Raw genomic sequence first — 12,838 nt, forward strand, 5'->3', positions numbered from 1 at the left:
ATCCTCCCTGCCCCCATCTTCAGGGACGGCATGCTGGTGCCTCTGGCCCTCAGTGGTCTCCCTGCCTCTGCAGGGACAGGCAGGTCCGGGGGGTGCCACGCCACATCCCTCTCCTCACGCCCCTCCCCCCGCACGCCGCGCATCACTTCTTCCCCAGGCAGCCCTCAGCCCTGCCAGCCTCCTTGGAGAAGGGACTGGCTGTCTTGCTGGCCTAAACGAGCTCTGCAGATGCCAGGTCCCCTTCACTCTAGTCTCACTGGCCTTGACTGCCCTTCTGGGGTGGGGGTGTGTGTGTGGTATTGGGGTTTCCTTTACCATCAAAGCTATGTTTGATGACCCCCTCCCAACAAAAACTCTGTCAGGCTCAGGGCAGCTGGGGGTGGTGGGGTGAGCACTCAGTGTGAGTGGGGAGCTGGAGCTCTGGGGGTGGGGGACTCTGGGTATGTGTGGCACTTTTGGGGGTCACCCACCACATTCCTCAGGTGCTCTTGTGCTCTGGGCCACTGCCCAGCTGGGGTCCTTTCCTCAGGCTCCTGGGGAAGGGCCGAGGGGAAGGAGTCAGGAAGGGGGCATGGCCTGGGGTCCTAGGGCCAGGGTTAAGGGTGGTCAGGGCCCTCAGTGCATCCCTGAGCCAGGCGGGGCCTGGCTCCGCTGAGCACCAGGGATGCCACCTTCAGGATGGCTTGGGGTTCTGCTGGTTCCCAGGAGCAGAGGCTGGCCCCTCCCTTGCGTCTCACAGGGTCCCCTCCATGTGCACCCCAGCTGCCCACTGCTCCCGGCTTGGCCATTCATCCCGTGTCCCTGTTCCTTGGGCTGTGTGGTCTCTTCCCAGGAGGTGTCCCTGAAGTGGGGCTCCTGCAATGGGTGTGCACTGCAGCATCTGCATCTCTGCTCTGGGGCCTCATCCATGTGGAGTCCTGAGCTGGGCATGCGGTGGCCAGAGGGTATGATAGTGGAGCCCCCAGGACGCAGTGAGTACCTACTGTGCCAGGCAGCACCCACAGCCCACCCTGCCCACGGCTGCTCACTATGTGATCACACAGATCCTGGGCAGCTGCGCACAGCTCCCCCACTGCCCAAGCTGGTGATAACCAGGTTGGCCTGGCCCTGGCGCTCCAGGGAGCTCAGTTATGTGGATGGGGGTTGCCTAGTGCCCTGGTCTCTCTCCATCTGGCGCCTGGGCCTGAGTGGCTGAGCCCAGGGAGGGGCCGCTGACCACTTTCCTGGTCTTGCAGATCATCCCCCCAAAGGAGTGGAAGCCGCGGCAGACGTACGACGACATCGATGATGTGGTCATCCCAGCGCCCATCCAGCAGGTGGTGACGGGCCAGTCGGGCCTCTTCACACAGTACAACATCCAGAAGAAGGCCATGACGGTCGGCGAGTACCGGCGCCTGGCCAACAGCGAGAAGTACGCAGGCGGGGGCGACGTTGGGTGGGGCAGACACAGTGTCCACAGAGCCTGCCCGTGTGCCCCGGGTGGGCCTCAGCACCCCAGGCTCACAGCCCCTGGGTTCTTGGGGGGCAAAATCCAGACCCTCGCCTGACCCAGGGCCACGCTATGCACATGTGTTGCCCTCAACACTGACTGCTGAAAGCCCGCCTTTCAGGGCCCGCCCATGCCCCCTGGCCCTGGAGCGCCTCTCTGCCCGTCCTGGGATGTCTCAGCTCTGCGGCACTTCCTCAGAGGGAGGCTCCCTGGCAGGGTCTCTCTGAGCTCCTGGTTCAGCAGGGCCCACATGGGCATACACTGTGGGCGCATCCATGGGCATTCACGGCACGTGGGCACTTTCCCTTTCTGTGGAGCTCCCAGCCTCCCTGGCTTGCTGAAACCATTGGTGCATTGCTGGCAGTGTGTTTGCTTGTTGCTTTCAAACAAGCGTCCTGTGAGGCAGGCATTGTCTGCCCCCACCCCATGGTGCCCAGCCCGTCATTGGTGTCATCTGTATCTTCAAGGGGTAGGCAGACAAGAACTGTCAGAAACCAGTCCCTCCTCCAGCTCCCATGCCCCTAGCCTGTGGTCTGATTTGGGGGTCCTGGGCCCTGAGAGCTGGTGAGACGGGACCACTGGGCACTGTTCCAGGCTGGACTGCCCGCCTGTCCATGCATCTCCCCTGACGGTCATCACACCTCATCCTTGTGCTCCGGGGCTGTGCCTGCACCAGAGTGGCCTGTGCTTGAGCAGAGCTCCTCCCTGGTTCATCCAGCAGGTGCCCTGAGCCCCTCACATCTGGTCTGTCCCCAGGTACTGCACCCCCCGGCACCAGGACTTCGACGACCTGGAGCGCAAGTACTGGAAGAACCTGACTTTCGTGTCACCCATCTACGGGGCTGACATCAGTGGCTCCTTGTACGATGACGTAAGTACCGAGGCCACCCGGCGTCTGCGTGGACAGTGAGGGTGAAGGGGCGAGTGGGCTCCCTCTTGGATGGTCAGGGCAGAGATGATGCAGGATGCTCCGCTGGGCTTCTGTTGGGGCTCTACTTATAGGTGGGTGCCGAGCTCAGGATGAGAGAGGGAGGCTGGAGGTCTGTGGAATCTTTCCTGTCAGGTCAGAGTGCAGCCCTGCCCAGCTGCCATGCTTGGCCGCTGACCTGCAGCCTGACCACAGGGCAGTTTTAAAAAGACGACAGCCAGCATTCCGTCCCTTGTCCCGCTTGTCATTTAGTCTCTCAGTCACGTCTAGCTCTGGCAACCCCGCAGACTGCAGCCTGCCAGGGTTCTCAGTCTTGACCTTCTCCCAGGGCCTCTGTTCTCATCTGAGTGCTTTTCTGCTCGAGTTTCTATCACTCCATCTTCCTGGAGACCTGGGCGCTGAGTTCCCAGCCAGCCGGGCTGCCCCAGGCTGCATCACGTCCAGCCCCTGTGCTGCCTTCGGGCCTGTGCTGCCCGAGGCCTGTCCAGGGGGTGAGACCAGACCGCTCCCCTGGCTGAGGCTTGATGCCAAGGCCTCGGGCAGGGCTGGTGTCGAGCAGAGTGGGACCATGTTTTGGGGGGATGGTTTGAAAATATTTATGGGACCTCGAATATTTGGGTGGATGGTTTATAAATATTTATGGGACCTCGGGTAACCCTGGGATGGATCTAACGGGGCTCATTTCAGGGCTCTGAAGCCTGTCTCCTGGGTGTTCTGCGCTGGTAGGATCCAGGTCTCTCCACTCCCTCTCTGCCCCCTGCCTAGCCCCCTACTCTGGCCCTCTGAAGGCTGTCTGCTGAGAACACTCTGTACACTCAGCCGTGCTCCCCTGAGGGTGGCTGTGGGCGCCGCCTGGGCTCAGGCTAGGAGGTAAGGGTGGGAGTACAGTCCCTCCTGAGAGAAAGGTCAGGCCCCTCCCGGGCGCCCGGCGGGGAGCCTGTTAGAACCAGCGGCTTGTGCTTCCCAGGAAGCAGGGGAAGCGTGTGGCCTTGCCTGGGCCCTGAGCTGAGTCGCTGCTGGTGTCTCAGCTTCACAGAGCCCATCTGACCTGCGGCGGCTTCTCCCTCTTCTGCTAGCGGGTTTGCCTCGTGGTGCGAAGCGCCAGGGGCGTTAGTTTGTTACCTGGGAGGTGCGGGTCAGGCTTCAAGTGAGCTCACCCACATCCCCTAGAACCCAGGGAGACACCCTCATCCTGGGTCCAGCACCGAGTTTGCCCCCCACCCCTACTTCCTCTTTCCTGGGCCTTGGTTTCCCCATCAATAAAGTGGGGCACAGCAAGTGCAAGAAGCCCTTCACTGGGGGTATCCCAGACCCTGAGCTCGTCCTCTTGGCCTTGACCCCAGAGTCAGGTGACCCCACGTCCAGCCCTCCTCCAGACGAGCACACAGCCCCTGGGAGCAGGGCAGTACCCACTTGGAGGACACGGTCACAGATGCCCGATCGCGTGCACTGCTGCCCAGGCCCGTGGCTGCCCCGCGCCGCATCCCGGGCCCCCAGCATATCCCTGCCCTGTGCACCCCCCGTGCACCTGCCCCATCTCCTGGCCGTGCACCTCTGAGCACTGGGATTGGTCACCATGTCGATACCGAGTTTTGCGGTTCTACCAATATGTTTTTGTACCACCAGCCAGCTCGCCCTTGGGCCAGTGCAGAGGTTCCAGTGTCAGATTGATGGGGGGCTAGTGGGGCCGTGTGCCTTGCACTTCCTGGGGCTCCTTGGGGTCCATTTACTGCTCTCCCTGCTTCTCTGCTTACCTCAAGTGCCTCTGGACCCAGGGAGAGGGGCTTCACCTCCAGGCCCCCATTTCCCACATCAGGCTGCTGAGTCCCTGAGCTGCCCTTCCTAGAGGCCAGAATCAGGGCTGGGCTCCCCCAACTCACTCTGGTTTCATTGTATTCACGACTCCTCCTGGGAGCAGCTCTGACAGAGCACCATGGTGGGCATCCCCGGGGCCATGTCTGGTCTCTAAACACAAAGAGGGCGATTTCCCCGGGCAGGACGGAGCCTCTGTTCTGTAACTAGCACCCTTTCCCTTAGGATGCTTAGTCCTCACAGGAGATTGCCCAGCTCTGAGTGGGGACGTCGTGGCTCCATGGCTGGGAACCTTGCTGCATCCCACTCTGTGTCCAGTCCCAAGCTAGTGTTAGAATCCAGGCCGGCTGGCTGGCGGCCCCAGCTGCCTGCGCCCTGCACCTCCAGCTGGCTGCCATCCTGACTTGGCCATTGTGCGGACCTCATGTAGGGGTGGGGGTGGTCAGTGTTAGCCTCCTACCCCGCCCCAACAGCCTGGCCCCAGCTTGCCACTCTGCTGCTCAGTTTATGGATCGTGACTTCTTGGAGGGGAATTTGACCCCAGCAGCCTGGTGGGACAGAAGAACGGAAGTTCATGTGCTTGAGTACAGGGTGAGTGTGGAGTTGTACACCTGTTGGTCAAATGACCTGTCATTTCCACATAGAGTTTTGGACAGTTAGTGCCAGTTGGATTACTTTGTTTATTTGTTGAGTATTTGAGTCATTGCTTTTTTAAACATTCAGTTCAGTTCAGTCGCTCAGTCGTGTCCGACTCTGCGACCCCATGAATTAAGATATAATTCACATACATACAAACCACCCGTTTCAAACATGTTTGTTACTGTTTAGTTGCTCAGTTGTGTCCGACTCTTGGCAACCCCATGGACTGTATAGGCCACCAGGCTCCTCTGTCCATGGGATTCTCCAGGCAAGAATACTGGAGTGGGCTGCTCTTGCCTTCTCCAGGGGATCTTCCTGACCCAGGGATCAAACCTGCATCTCATACATTGCCTGGCAGATTCTTTACCGCTGAGCCCCCTGGGAAGCCCTATTTAAAATGTATAATTCAGTGTTTTTTGGAGTCACATTGTGGATGTGTAGGCCTGACAGCAGGGTGAATGCATAGGGCTTTGGGGAGGTGCCCGTTGACCTCAGGCAGCTTCTACTGGAAGTGACCCCAGGCTTCTCATACTTATGGTGAGGGTCTGATCCTGGCCTTCTCCTGCATCCTGGGCTCCAGCCACAGATCACCTTGTAGAGACCTACCACCGGCCCTGTGAAGTCAGGGCCTGGAACGTGGATGCGGCAGGTGGCAGGGTCGGATCTGGGGCGTGAAGGAACACTGCCGTGTGCTCAGCATCTCAGCGTCTCCCTGAGGCTTCCCCAGGGACTGGAAGCGTGTTTTACAAGCACTCATGACAAGACAGGGCTTGTTTGCTTGTGGCATTAGGAATAGATGAACCTGGTTGGCGGGGATCCTCCCGCGTTAGCCTGTCTCTGAGCACCGTCCCCGCCTCTGCGGTGCGAAGGTGCAGGAAGGCCTGTCTGGCGCACGACTGTGAGGTCCCGTTTGCTGTGTCCTTCCTCCCTCTGTGTCAGTGAGCTCAAGGCACGTGAATTATTCCTCACTGGCCATGGCTTCTGCAGCGTGGCCTTCACCGCCTGCAATTCCCGCACAACCACGCACAACTGTGTTGGATCGGGGGAAGCTGTGCTGACCATCTGGCCCAGGGTGGGGGCTGCGCGTGGCCCAGGGTGGGTTATGGACACCAGCGTGGGCGAGGCTGTGAAGTGGGCGGGTGTGGGGCCAGTTGCTGCCTCTCAGTCCCTTTGCGGGGGTCACACTGCGGCGGGGGGCTCAGGGGGAATGATGTAGGTGTCTCACTGCCAGCGTCTGGGGGCGGGGATCAGGCGAGCTGGGTGCCCAGGGCGGCCGGCAGGCTGACCGTGTGCTCGCCCTGCAGGACGTGGCCCAGTGGAACATCGGGAACCTGCGGACCATCCTGGACATGGTGGAGCGCGAGTGCGGCACCATCATCGAGGGCGTCAACACCCCCTACCTGTACTTCGGCATGTGGAAGACCACCTTCGCCTGGCACACGGAGGACATGGACCTGTACAGCATCAACTACCTGCACTTCGGGGAGCCCAAGTCCTGGTGAGGCGGGCAGGGAGGCGCGAGGGCTCCCAGGGAGGGGGGTATGGCTGCGGTGCTGGGTGGGGCTCTGCCAGCCCAGCCCCCACTAGACAAGGGCATGCAAGCCCCCCAGAAACAAGCTTCAGATCCCCAGAGCTTGTGGTTTCACCTGGAGAACCTCACACTGAATGTACCTGCGGCCAGGCTTCCAATAGTGCCTCGTGGGGTTGTGTGAGGCTGTTGTCTTGGGGCTCGTGGGACCGCGGTTTCAGCCTCCCTGTATCTCCTTCTTGGCCTCCAGGTTGGAGCGGGGTTAGTGTTGCCCCTCCTGATTTCTGAGGGATGGGATCCACCTGCTGTTTGCAGTGTGGAGGCAGGTGTGCAGGCCCCTGAAAGGCATTCTGTGAGTGCTGGGCCCCACAGGCTGGGCCGGATGTCCAGCGCAGTGATCTGGTAGCTCTGAGCTGAGCTCTCCCCTGACGCATGGCTTCTGCTGGTAGAATGGCGAGTGGCTGTCAATACTCCCTGCATCTCCAGCAGAGACTCCTGAGCTGGGGCCGCTGTGTCCCCCTGCCTCTCCCCAGCTGTTAGGAGGCTGGTTCTCTTGTCAAAGTAGTTGTTGCAGCTCAGAAGGGGACGGGAGCTGGGGAGCAGAGGGAGACACTCAGGAGCTCAGCTGGAGAGCTGTGCTCGCCTTTGTTAGGGGGCAGCAGGGACCCAGGCGGGACCTGGCCCATGTGCCCTGCCTTATCCCAGCAGAGAGCTGAGCCCTGAGAGGAAGGTTACCCTCCGCCCCTAAGTCATGGGGACATCCTGGGCCATTTGCTGAGGGGCAGGGAACAGGCCCTCTGGGCAGAGGGCCCAGAAGCCAGGCCCCCATGTTGGCCGCTGGCTTGTGACCACCTCTCCTCGCCTCTGCCATGGACAGGGCGAAGCCCCCGCCCCCACTAGTCTGGCCATGGTTTCTGGTTAGTCAGGCGGGGGAAGCTGGGGATGTGTGAGTTTCCCAGGGCTGCTGTGACAAAGGATTACAGGTCTGGTGGCTTTACCTCCCTGCACATTCGTTCTCTGATAGTCCTGGAGCCAGGAGGCTGACCTGGACCTCATGGGGCTAAATCCAGGCATGGGCAGGGCTGGTCCCTCCAGAGGTTCCAGGAACCACCGGCTCCTGCCTTTTCCAGCTTCTAGAGGCACCACATCCCTGGCTTGTGGCCCCTCCCTCGATCCTCACAGCCATAAGCTCAGCATCTCCTGTCTCTCTCTGCCTCTGACCCTCCCCCTCCCTCTTACAAGGACCCTGTGATGACACTGGGGCCCTAGGAATGCAGAGTTGTCCCCATCTGAGGGGCCTCTACTTAACACCTGCAGAATCCCCTCTGTTGGGAGAGGTGACACATTGTCGGATCTCAGGACTAGGCCATGGCCATCCTTGGGGCCATGTTTCTGTTGGCCACGGGCTCGCTGGTCTCGCAGTTGATCAGCACTGTGGGTTGCTGGGCTCTGGTTACAGTTCCACCGCTCCCTGTCGGCAGTCTGTGTCTCTTCTTGTGTGCCTTTCTGTGGCTCTCCATGAGCCCAGATCATCGAAACCTCCAGGCACTGGGGGTGTTTGGGAGAGATTTGGAGAGAAGTTGGTGGGGTTGGTGATGGTGGCCTGAGTCTCATGCCCGTGGTGTGGTCCTCTGCACAGAGCAGAGGGGCTCCCTGGCCTGGGTGCTGCCCAGAGCTGCCCCCAAGGCCCCCGGACAGCACAGCCCCCTGAACAGCAACACTGGGCTGGGACTGCCTGGTGGGAGGGGCCCTTGTTCTGGGCGGGTAAGGGGGGTTCTGTCGCCATTTCCCACAGGCAGCATGCTCCCCATGGGCCTGGCCGGCAGAGTGCGGACAGATACCCAGGCTGGGGCTGCATGTGTGCGTGTGAGTGTGTGTCTGTGTATGTGTGAGTACACATGCATGTGAGTGTTTGTGTGCATGTTTGTGTGTATACAAATGAGTGTATTAGCGTATATGAGTGTATGTGAGTGTGAACGTATACACATGGATGTGTGTATGAGTGTAAGTGTGGATATGTTTGTCAGGTATCTATATATGTAATGTAAGCGTGTGTGAGTATGTGTGTGTATTGTGTGTGTGCTGCTGGGCCCAGCTCCCTGGCCTGGTCGGTGGAGGGAGGAACAGCCACCAGAGTCTCTTGAATGACTGCCCAGTCCTTTTAATTAAATGAAATTAAAAGACGCTTGCTCCTTGGAAGAAAAGTTATGACCAACCTAGACAGCTTATTAAAAAGCAGACATTACTTTGCCAACAAAGGTCCGTCTGGTCAAGGCTATGGTTTTTCCAGTGGTCATGTATGGATGTCAGAGTTGAACTGTAAAGAAAGCTGAGTGCCAAAGAATTAATGCTTTTGAACTGTGTGTTGGAGAAGACTCTTGAGGGTCCCTTGGACAGCAAGGAAGTCCAACCCGTCCATCCTAAAGGAAATCAGTCCTGAATAGTCATTGGAAGGACTGATGCTGAAGCTGAAGTTCCAATACTTTGGCCACCTGATGCAAAGAACTGACTCATTTGATAATACCCTGATGCTGGGAAAGATTGAAAGCGGGAGAAGGGGATGACAGAGGATGAGATGGTTGGATGGCATCACCGACTCAATGGACATGAGTTTGAGTGAACTCTGGGAGTCGTCAAATGACAGGGAGGCCTGCAGTCCATGGGGTTGCAAAGAGTCTGACATGACTGAGCGACTGAACTGAACTGTCTGTCCAGTCCTGCCCCGACGCTGCTCCCCAAGGACCACTAGATGGCGCTCTCACCCTTCCCTCCTGGCCATGGCTCCGGGCGCAGTGGTGGAAATCTCCCACGTTCTTTCATCTTTTTCTAGACTCTTTTCCTGGTAGGGGCAGCGATCTGTTGCCCCCACGGCCCCCTGGGAACAATGGCAGGAAGAGAGTCTCTGCCTCCTCGCAGTGGGACTGCTCAGCTCTGCTGAGCCCTGGGTTTGGTTGGGATCTCTCACCAGAGGGGTCCTAAGGGGAGAAAACTCATCTCTTCCTTGTAAAGAAGAAAAGAAAGAAGAAAAAACAAGCCTCAGCTGCTAGGTCCTGGCGTGTGCTCAGAATGGGAGGTGGAGCTTTCAGATGCAGGCCTGCCTGGGGATGGGGGTGACCCCTGGAGACTGGGGCCCTGGTGTGTTCTCTGGAGACATGCAGCTGGGGGAAGCAGGGAGGGCACCCCACAAGAGGAGTAAGCAGGTACCCTGGGGAGGGCGGTTGGAAAGCAGGGGGACTGGATTTGAGGGAGGCCCCTGAGAGAGGGGACGCTGGGGACATAAGGGCCAGCAGCCCTGGGTGATGGCGCAGGGTGGTGTCTGGCTCTGCACACTCCCTGTCCCCCAGGATGGCCCCCAGCACCTTGCCCCTGTGCTATACCCCTGGTTTGCTCGGGGTGGCCCCTGCTGTCCCCCCTGCACCTCTACCTGCCCCCACCAGCCCGATTCCTGAGTTCTAAGAAGCAGCCAGAGGGGTGTGCTGACCACAGCACTGGTTCCCTGAAGGAAGAACATTCTGGAAGGCTCTGGGCCTGAATCTTGGCTTCTGGTTCAGAGGGGTGGGAGTGCATGTGGGGTCCTTCGCGCTGCCAGTGTAGCCAGTTCAGCTGGGCAGGGCGAGGGCCCCAAGTTCTGGCTGGAACCCCAGCGATCCTCCAGCGACCAACATGCTGGCCATGTGCGATGCAGGTGTCAGTCTTTCCCTGCCAGACATGGACCCCATGGAGTCAGGGCCTTTGGTCCCCCCTGCGTCCCCATCCCCAGCAGCCTTGCATGGGAGGGGGAGGGCTCTGATTGCCAGGAGAGCTGGGAGCACCACGGGCATGAAGGTTCATGGCATGTGGAGGTCACATACCCTCCTGGGCCGACACGGACATCACCCTGGGGGCAGGGTTGAATGGGCTGCTGAGGTATCTTCTTGTCCCTGGGCTGGGGATTCAGGAGCCACCCAGGATCCTGGGAGGGCGATGCCCTGCTTCCTGCCCTTCCCTGCGCCCTGAGGAGTGTTCCCCAGTAGATTGTGCGCCCACATCTGTCTCCCTGATCACACCACGCTCTTGTGTCTGCAGGAGCTTAATTGCAACTATTTCAGTGTTACAGTGGCAGTCTTTTTTAAAAGTGTCGACTTACTCAGGTTGCATGTCTTCCCTAGCCTTTCTGAGCCTGTTGTTACTTTGGCAGTGTGATTTGAGTGTCAGCATGATGCGAACAGCCTGGTGTCGATAAAGTCGTGGAATTTACTCTGCGAGGCCAGCACTGTGCCGCACTCAGGCAGCGAGGCTAAGAATACCTGCAGATCTGAGGCTTCAGATCCCTTTAGAGAGAGGATTTAAAATAGACCTGGCCTTCCTGCAGCCTGGATGTCGGGCAGTGAGGCCAGGAGGTCGTGGGTGGAGGGAGGTGGGCGTTGCAGTTCTGTGTGATTTGGGGACCCCTCCTGTTGGGCTGGGCCTGGGTGCAGGTGATGCTGGGTCACCGTCCCAGGGTCCATCTGTCTGCCTGGCCTCCCTGGGCAGCACGCCACCAGAAACCATAGATGAGTATGTGACACACCTGCCTGTGTTTGCTGCCTGGACGCAGGGCTATGTATCCACACGCAGGGGTGGGGGACTGGGCGGGACCGGCTTTGTTCCCTGTGGGGATTGTCCGGGCCATGACTTTGGACTCTGCGGGTGGTTTTCCTTGACTTCCCCAGCTGCTTGTGTTTGCTGGGGCCTCAGGCTCGCCCGAATCAGGGCACAGAGGAGAGGGTCTCATGTTGCGCTTAGTCCTGGGGTGTGACGGGCCGATTGCCGCAGGCAGTCGGTGGAAGGGGGGTGCAGTTGGGAGAGCCTGGGAGTGAAGAGCCTGGCCCTCTCCCTGACCTTTAAGGAGCCTGAGTGCTGCTCTAGGTGCGGTGAGAGTTTCTCCTTTGGACTCCTTGTCACCTGCAATTTTTCTTTGGCATCTTTTCTCAGGGGAGTTCTGCAGGAGAGGAATCAGGCAGGCTTTCTTTTGCTGCTGGGAAATGTAACGCCAAGCAGGCAATCGGCTGAGCCTGCACTTGGTACTCTGGAGGTGTGCGTGTGTGTGTGTGTGCGTGTGTGCACAGGCACATTTGAAGGTGTGTGCTCCCTGCCTTGGGGCCCAGGGAGGAGGCCAACTGGTGTTCCTTGCCCTCTGGCTGCAGCTTGGGGAAAAGGCTGTGAGTTTGGCTCAAGTCTGTTGCTATTTGGGGGTGGGGACTGCTGGGCTGCTCCCCTCCCCCTTGATGGGTGCCCTGCTGGCCCCTGGGGAACCCCCTGCAGGCCCAGCCCAAGCAGCAGCCCAGTTCCCAGCTGCGCCTCCTGTCCCAGGGGACCAGCTCCTCCCCCAGCCTGCCTCCCTCCCTTGCCACAGGTGCAGGATCCCACTTCTCCTGCAGGTGGCGCTGCTGGACCACAATGCCGAGCCTGCTGTGAGGGCCTTGGCTTTGTTGTCCCAGGTGGCAGAACTGGGAATTCTGATGCTGGATGGAGCCAAGCAAAGAGACCCTAAGCAGCACCCTGAAGGCACAGGATGCTGGCACAGGGCTGGGAGAAGTGGTTTAACAGGAGCCCAGAAGGGCTGAGCCCCTGGGGCTTATGGGAAGCACAGCTGTGTTACCCCCCTTCACTCCGGGACCTCTCCTCCTCCCCGCATTAAGCCCTAGGCCCCTTCTTGTCCGGACCACACTGTCTTCCCTGATGCCACCAGCTCCGCCTTTCTGCTTGTCAGGATTGTGTCAGAACTCAAACCAAAAGCTGGCCTTGGCATTCGAAAATTAGCTCCTGAAGTTGGAGAAACCTTCCAGTCTCAAGCCAGGGCATCGAGTGTCATCAGGCTTCAAGGGTAGGATGGCATCACTACTTATGCTGGCGCATGAGACAGCAGGCAACTCCAGAGGGTTTTGTGTGGCGTGGCTCAGCACGGTTTGAATCACAGATCTGCCCGGTTATCGGACTGCTTCTTGCCAGCCTCGCTTGCATTGATCCTGTGGAAGCCTGGTGCTGCCCCTGCAGAGCTGGACAGTTGTGTCAGTTGACAACCCATGCTGTGGGTGCCTCGGGGTGGATTGGGCACCCGGGGGATCCCAGGGCACCCCCAGGGTCCTGCGCCCACCTACTGCCCGCTTGGCAGTGGTATCCAGTCCAGAGGCTGCTTCCTGGAATCTCAGAGTGCTGGGGGGACAGGCACAGTTGGTGTTTGTTCAGGGGATGCAAAGTGGTTTTCACATTGCGCTAGGCAGAGTTAGGTCAGCCTTCTGCGGAGGAAAATCTCACCATATGCTCTCCTCCGGAGCCAGTGAGGCTGAAGGGGGCGATCCGCTGAGGTTCCCGATGATCTGATGCCTCGTGGTGAGCCTGGGAAGCCAGTTGGCACTCCAGCCCATGGGTCTGGGGAATTGGCTTCTTGGTGAGCAGGGGTGGGAGGGCTCGTGATGCAGGG

The 12,838-nt window shown here is 59.4% G+C and overlaps 1 protein-coding gene across 2 annotated transcripts in view; it reads left to right on the top strand.

Moving 5' to 3' along the window:
• The window catches only part of KDM4B (lysine demethylase 4B), a 116,235-nt gene that overhangs the window by 38,047 nt on the left and 65,350 nt on the right, over positions 1 to 12,838 (top strand). For both annotated transcript variants that reach the window (XM_055431378.2, XM_055431379.2), the window contains exons 4-6: positions 1,236 to 1,411; positions 2,246 to 2,360; positions 6,173 to 6,366. In XM_055431378.2, the coding sequence (XP_055287353.1) occupies positions 1,236 to 1,411; positions 2,246 to 2,360; positions 6,173 to 6,366 (485 nt within the window). The remainder of the gene's footprint in view (positions 1 to 1,235; positions 1,412 to 2,245; positions 2,361 to 6,172; positions 6,367 to 12,838) is intronic.

Source organism: Moschus berezovskii, chromosome 8 (genome assembly GCF_049115385.1).
Source record: "Moschus berezovskii isolate FMDL1 chromosome 8, NW_MosBer_1.0, whole genome shotgun sequence".
Taxonomy (NCBI): Eukaryota; Metazoa; Chordata; class Mammalia; order Artiodactyla; family Moschidae; genus Moschus; species Moschus berezovskii.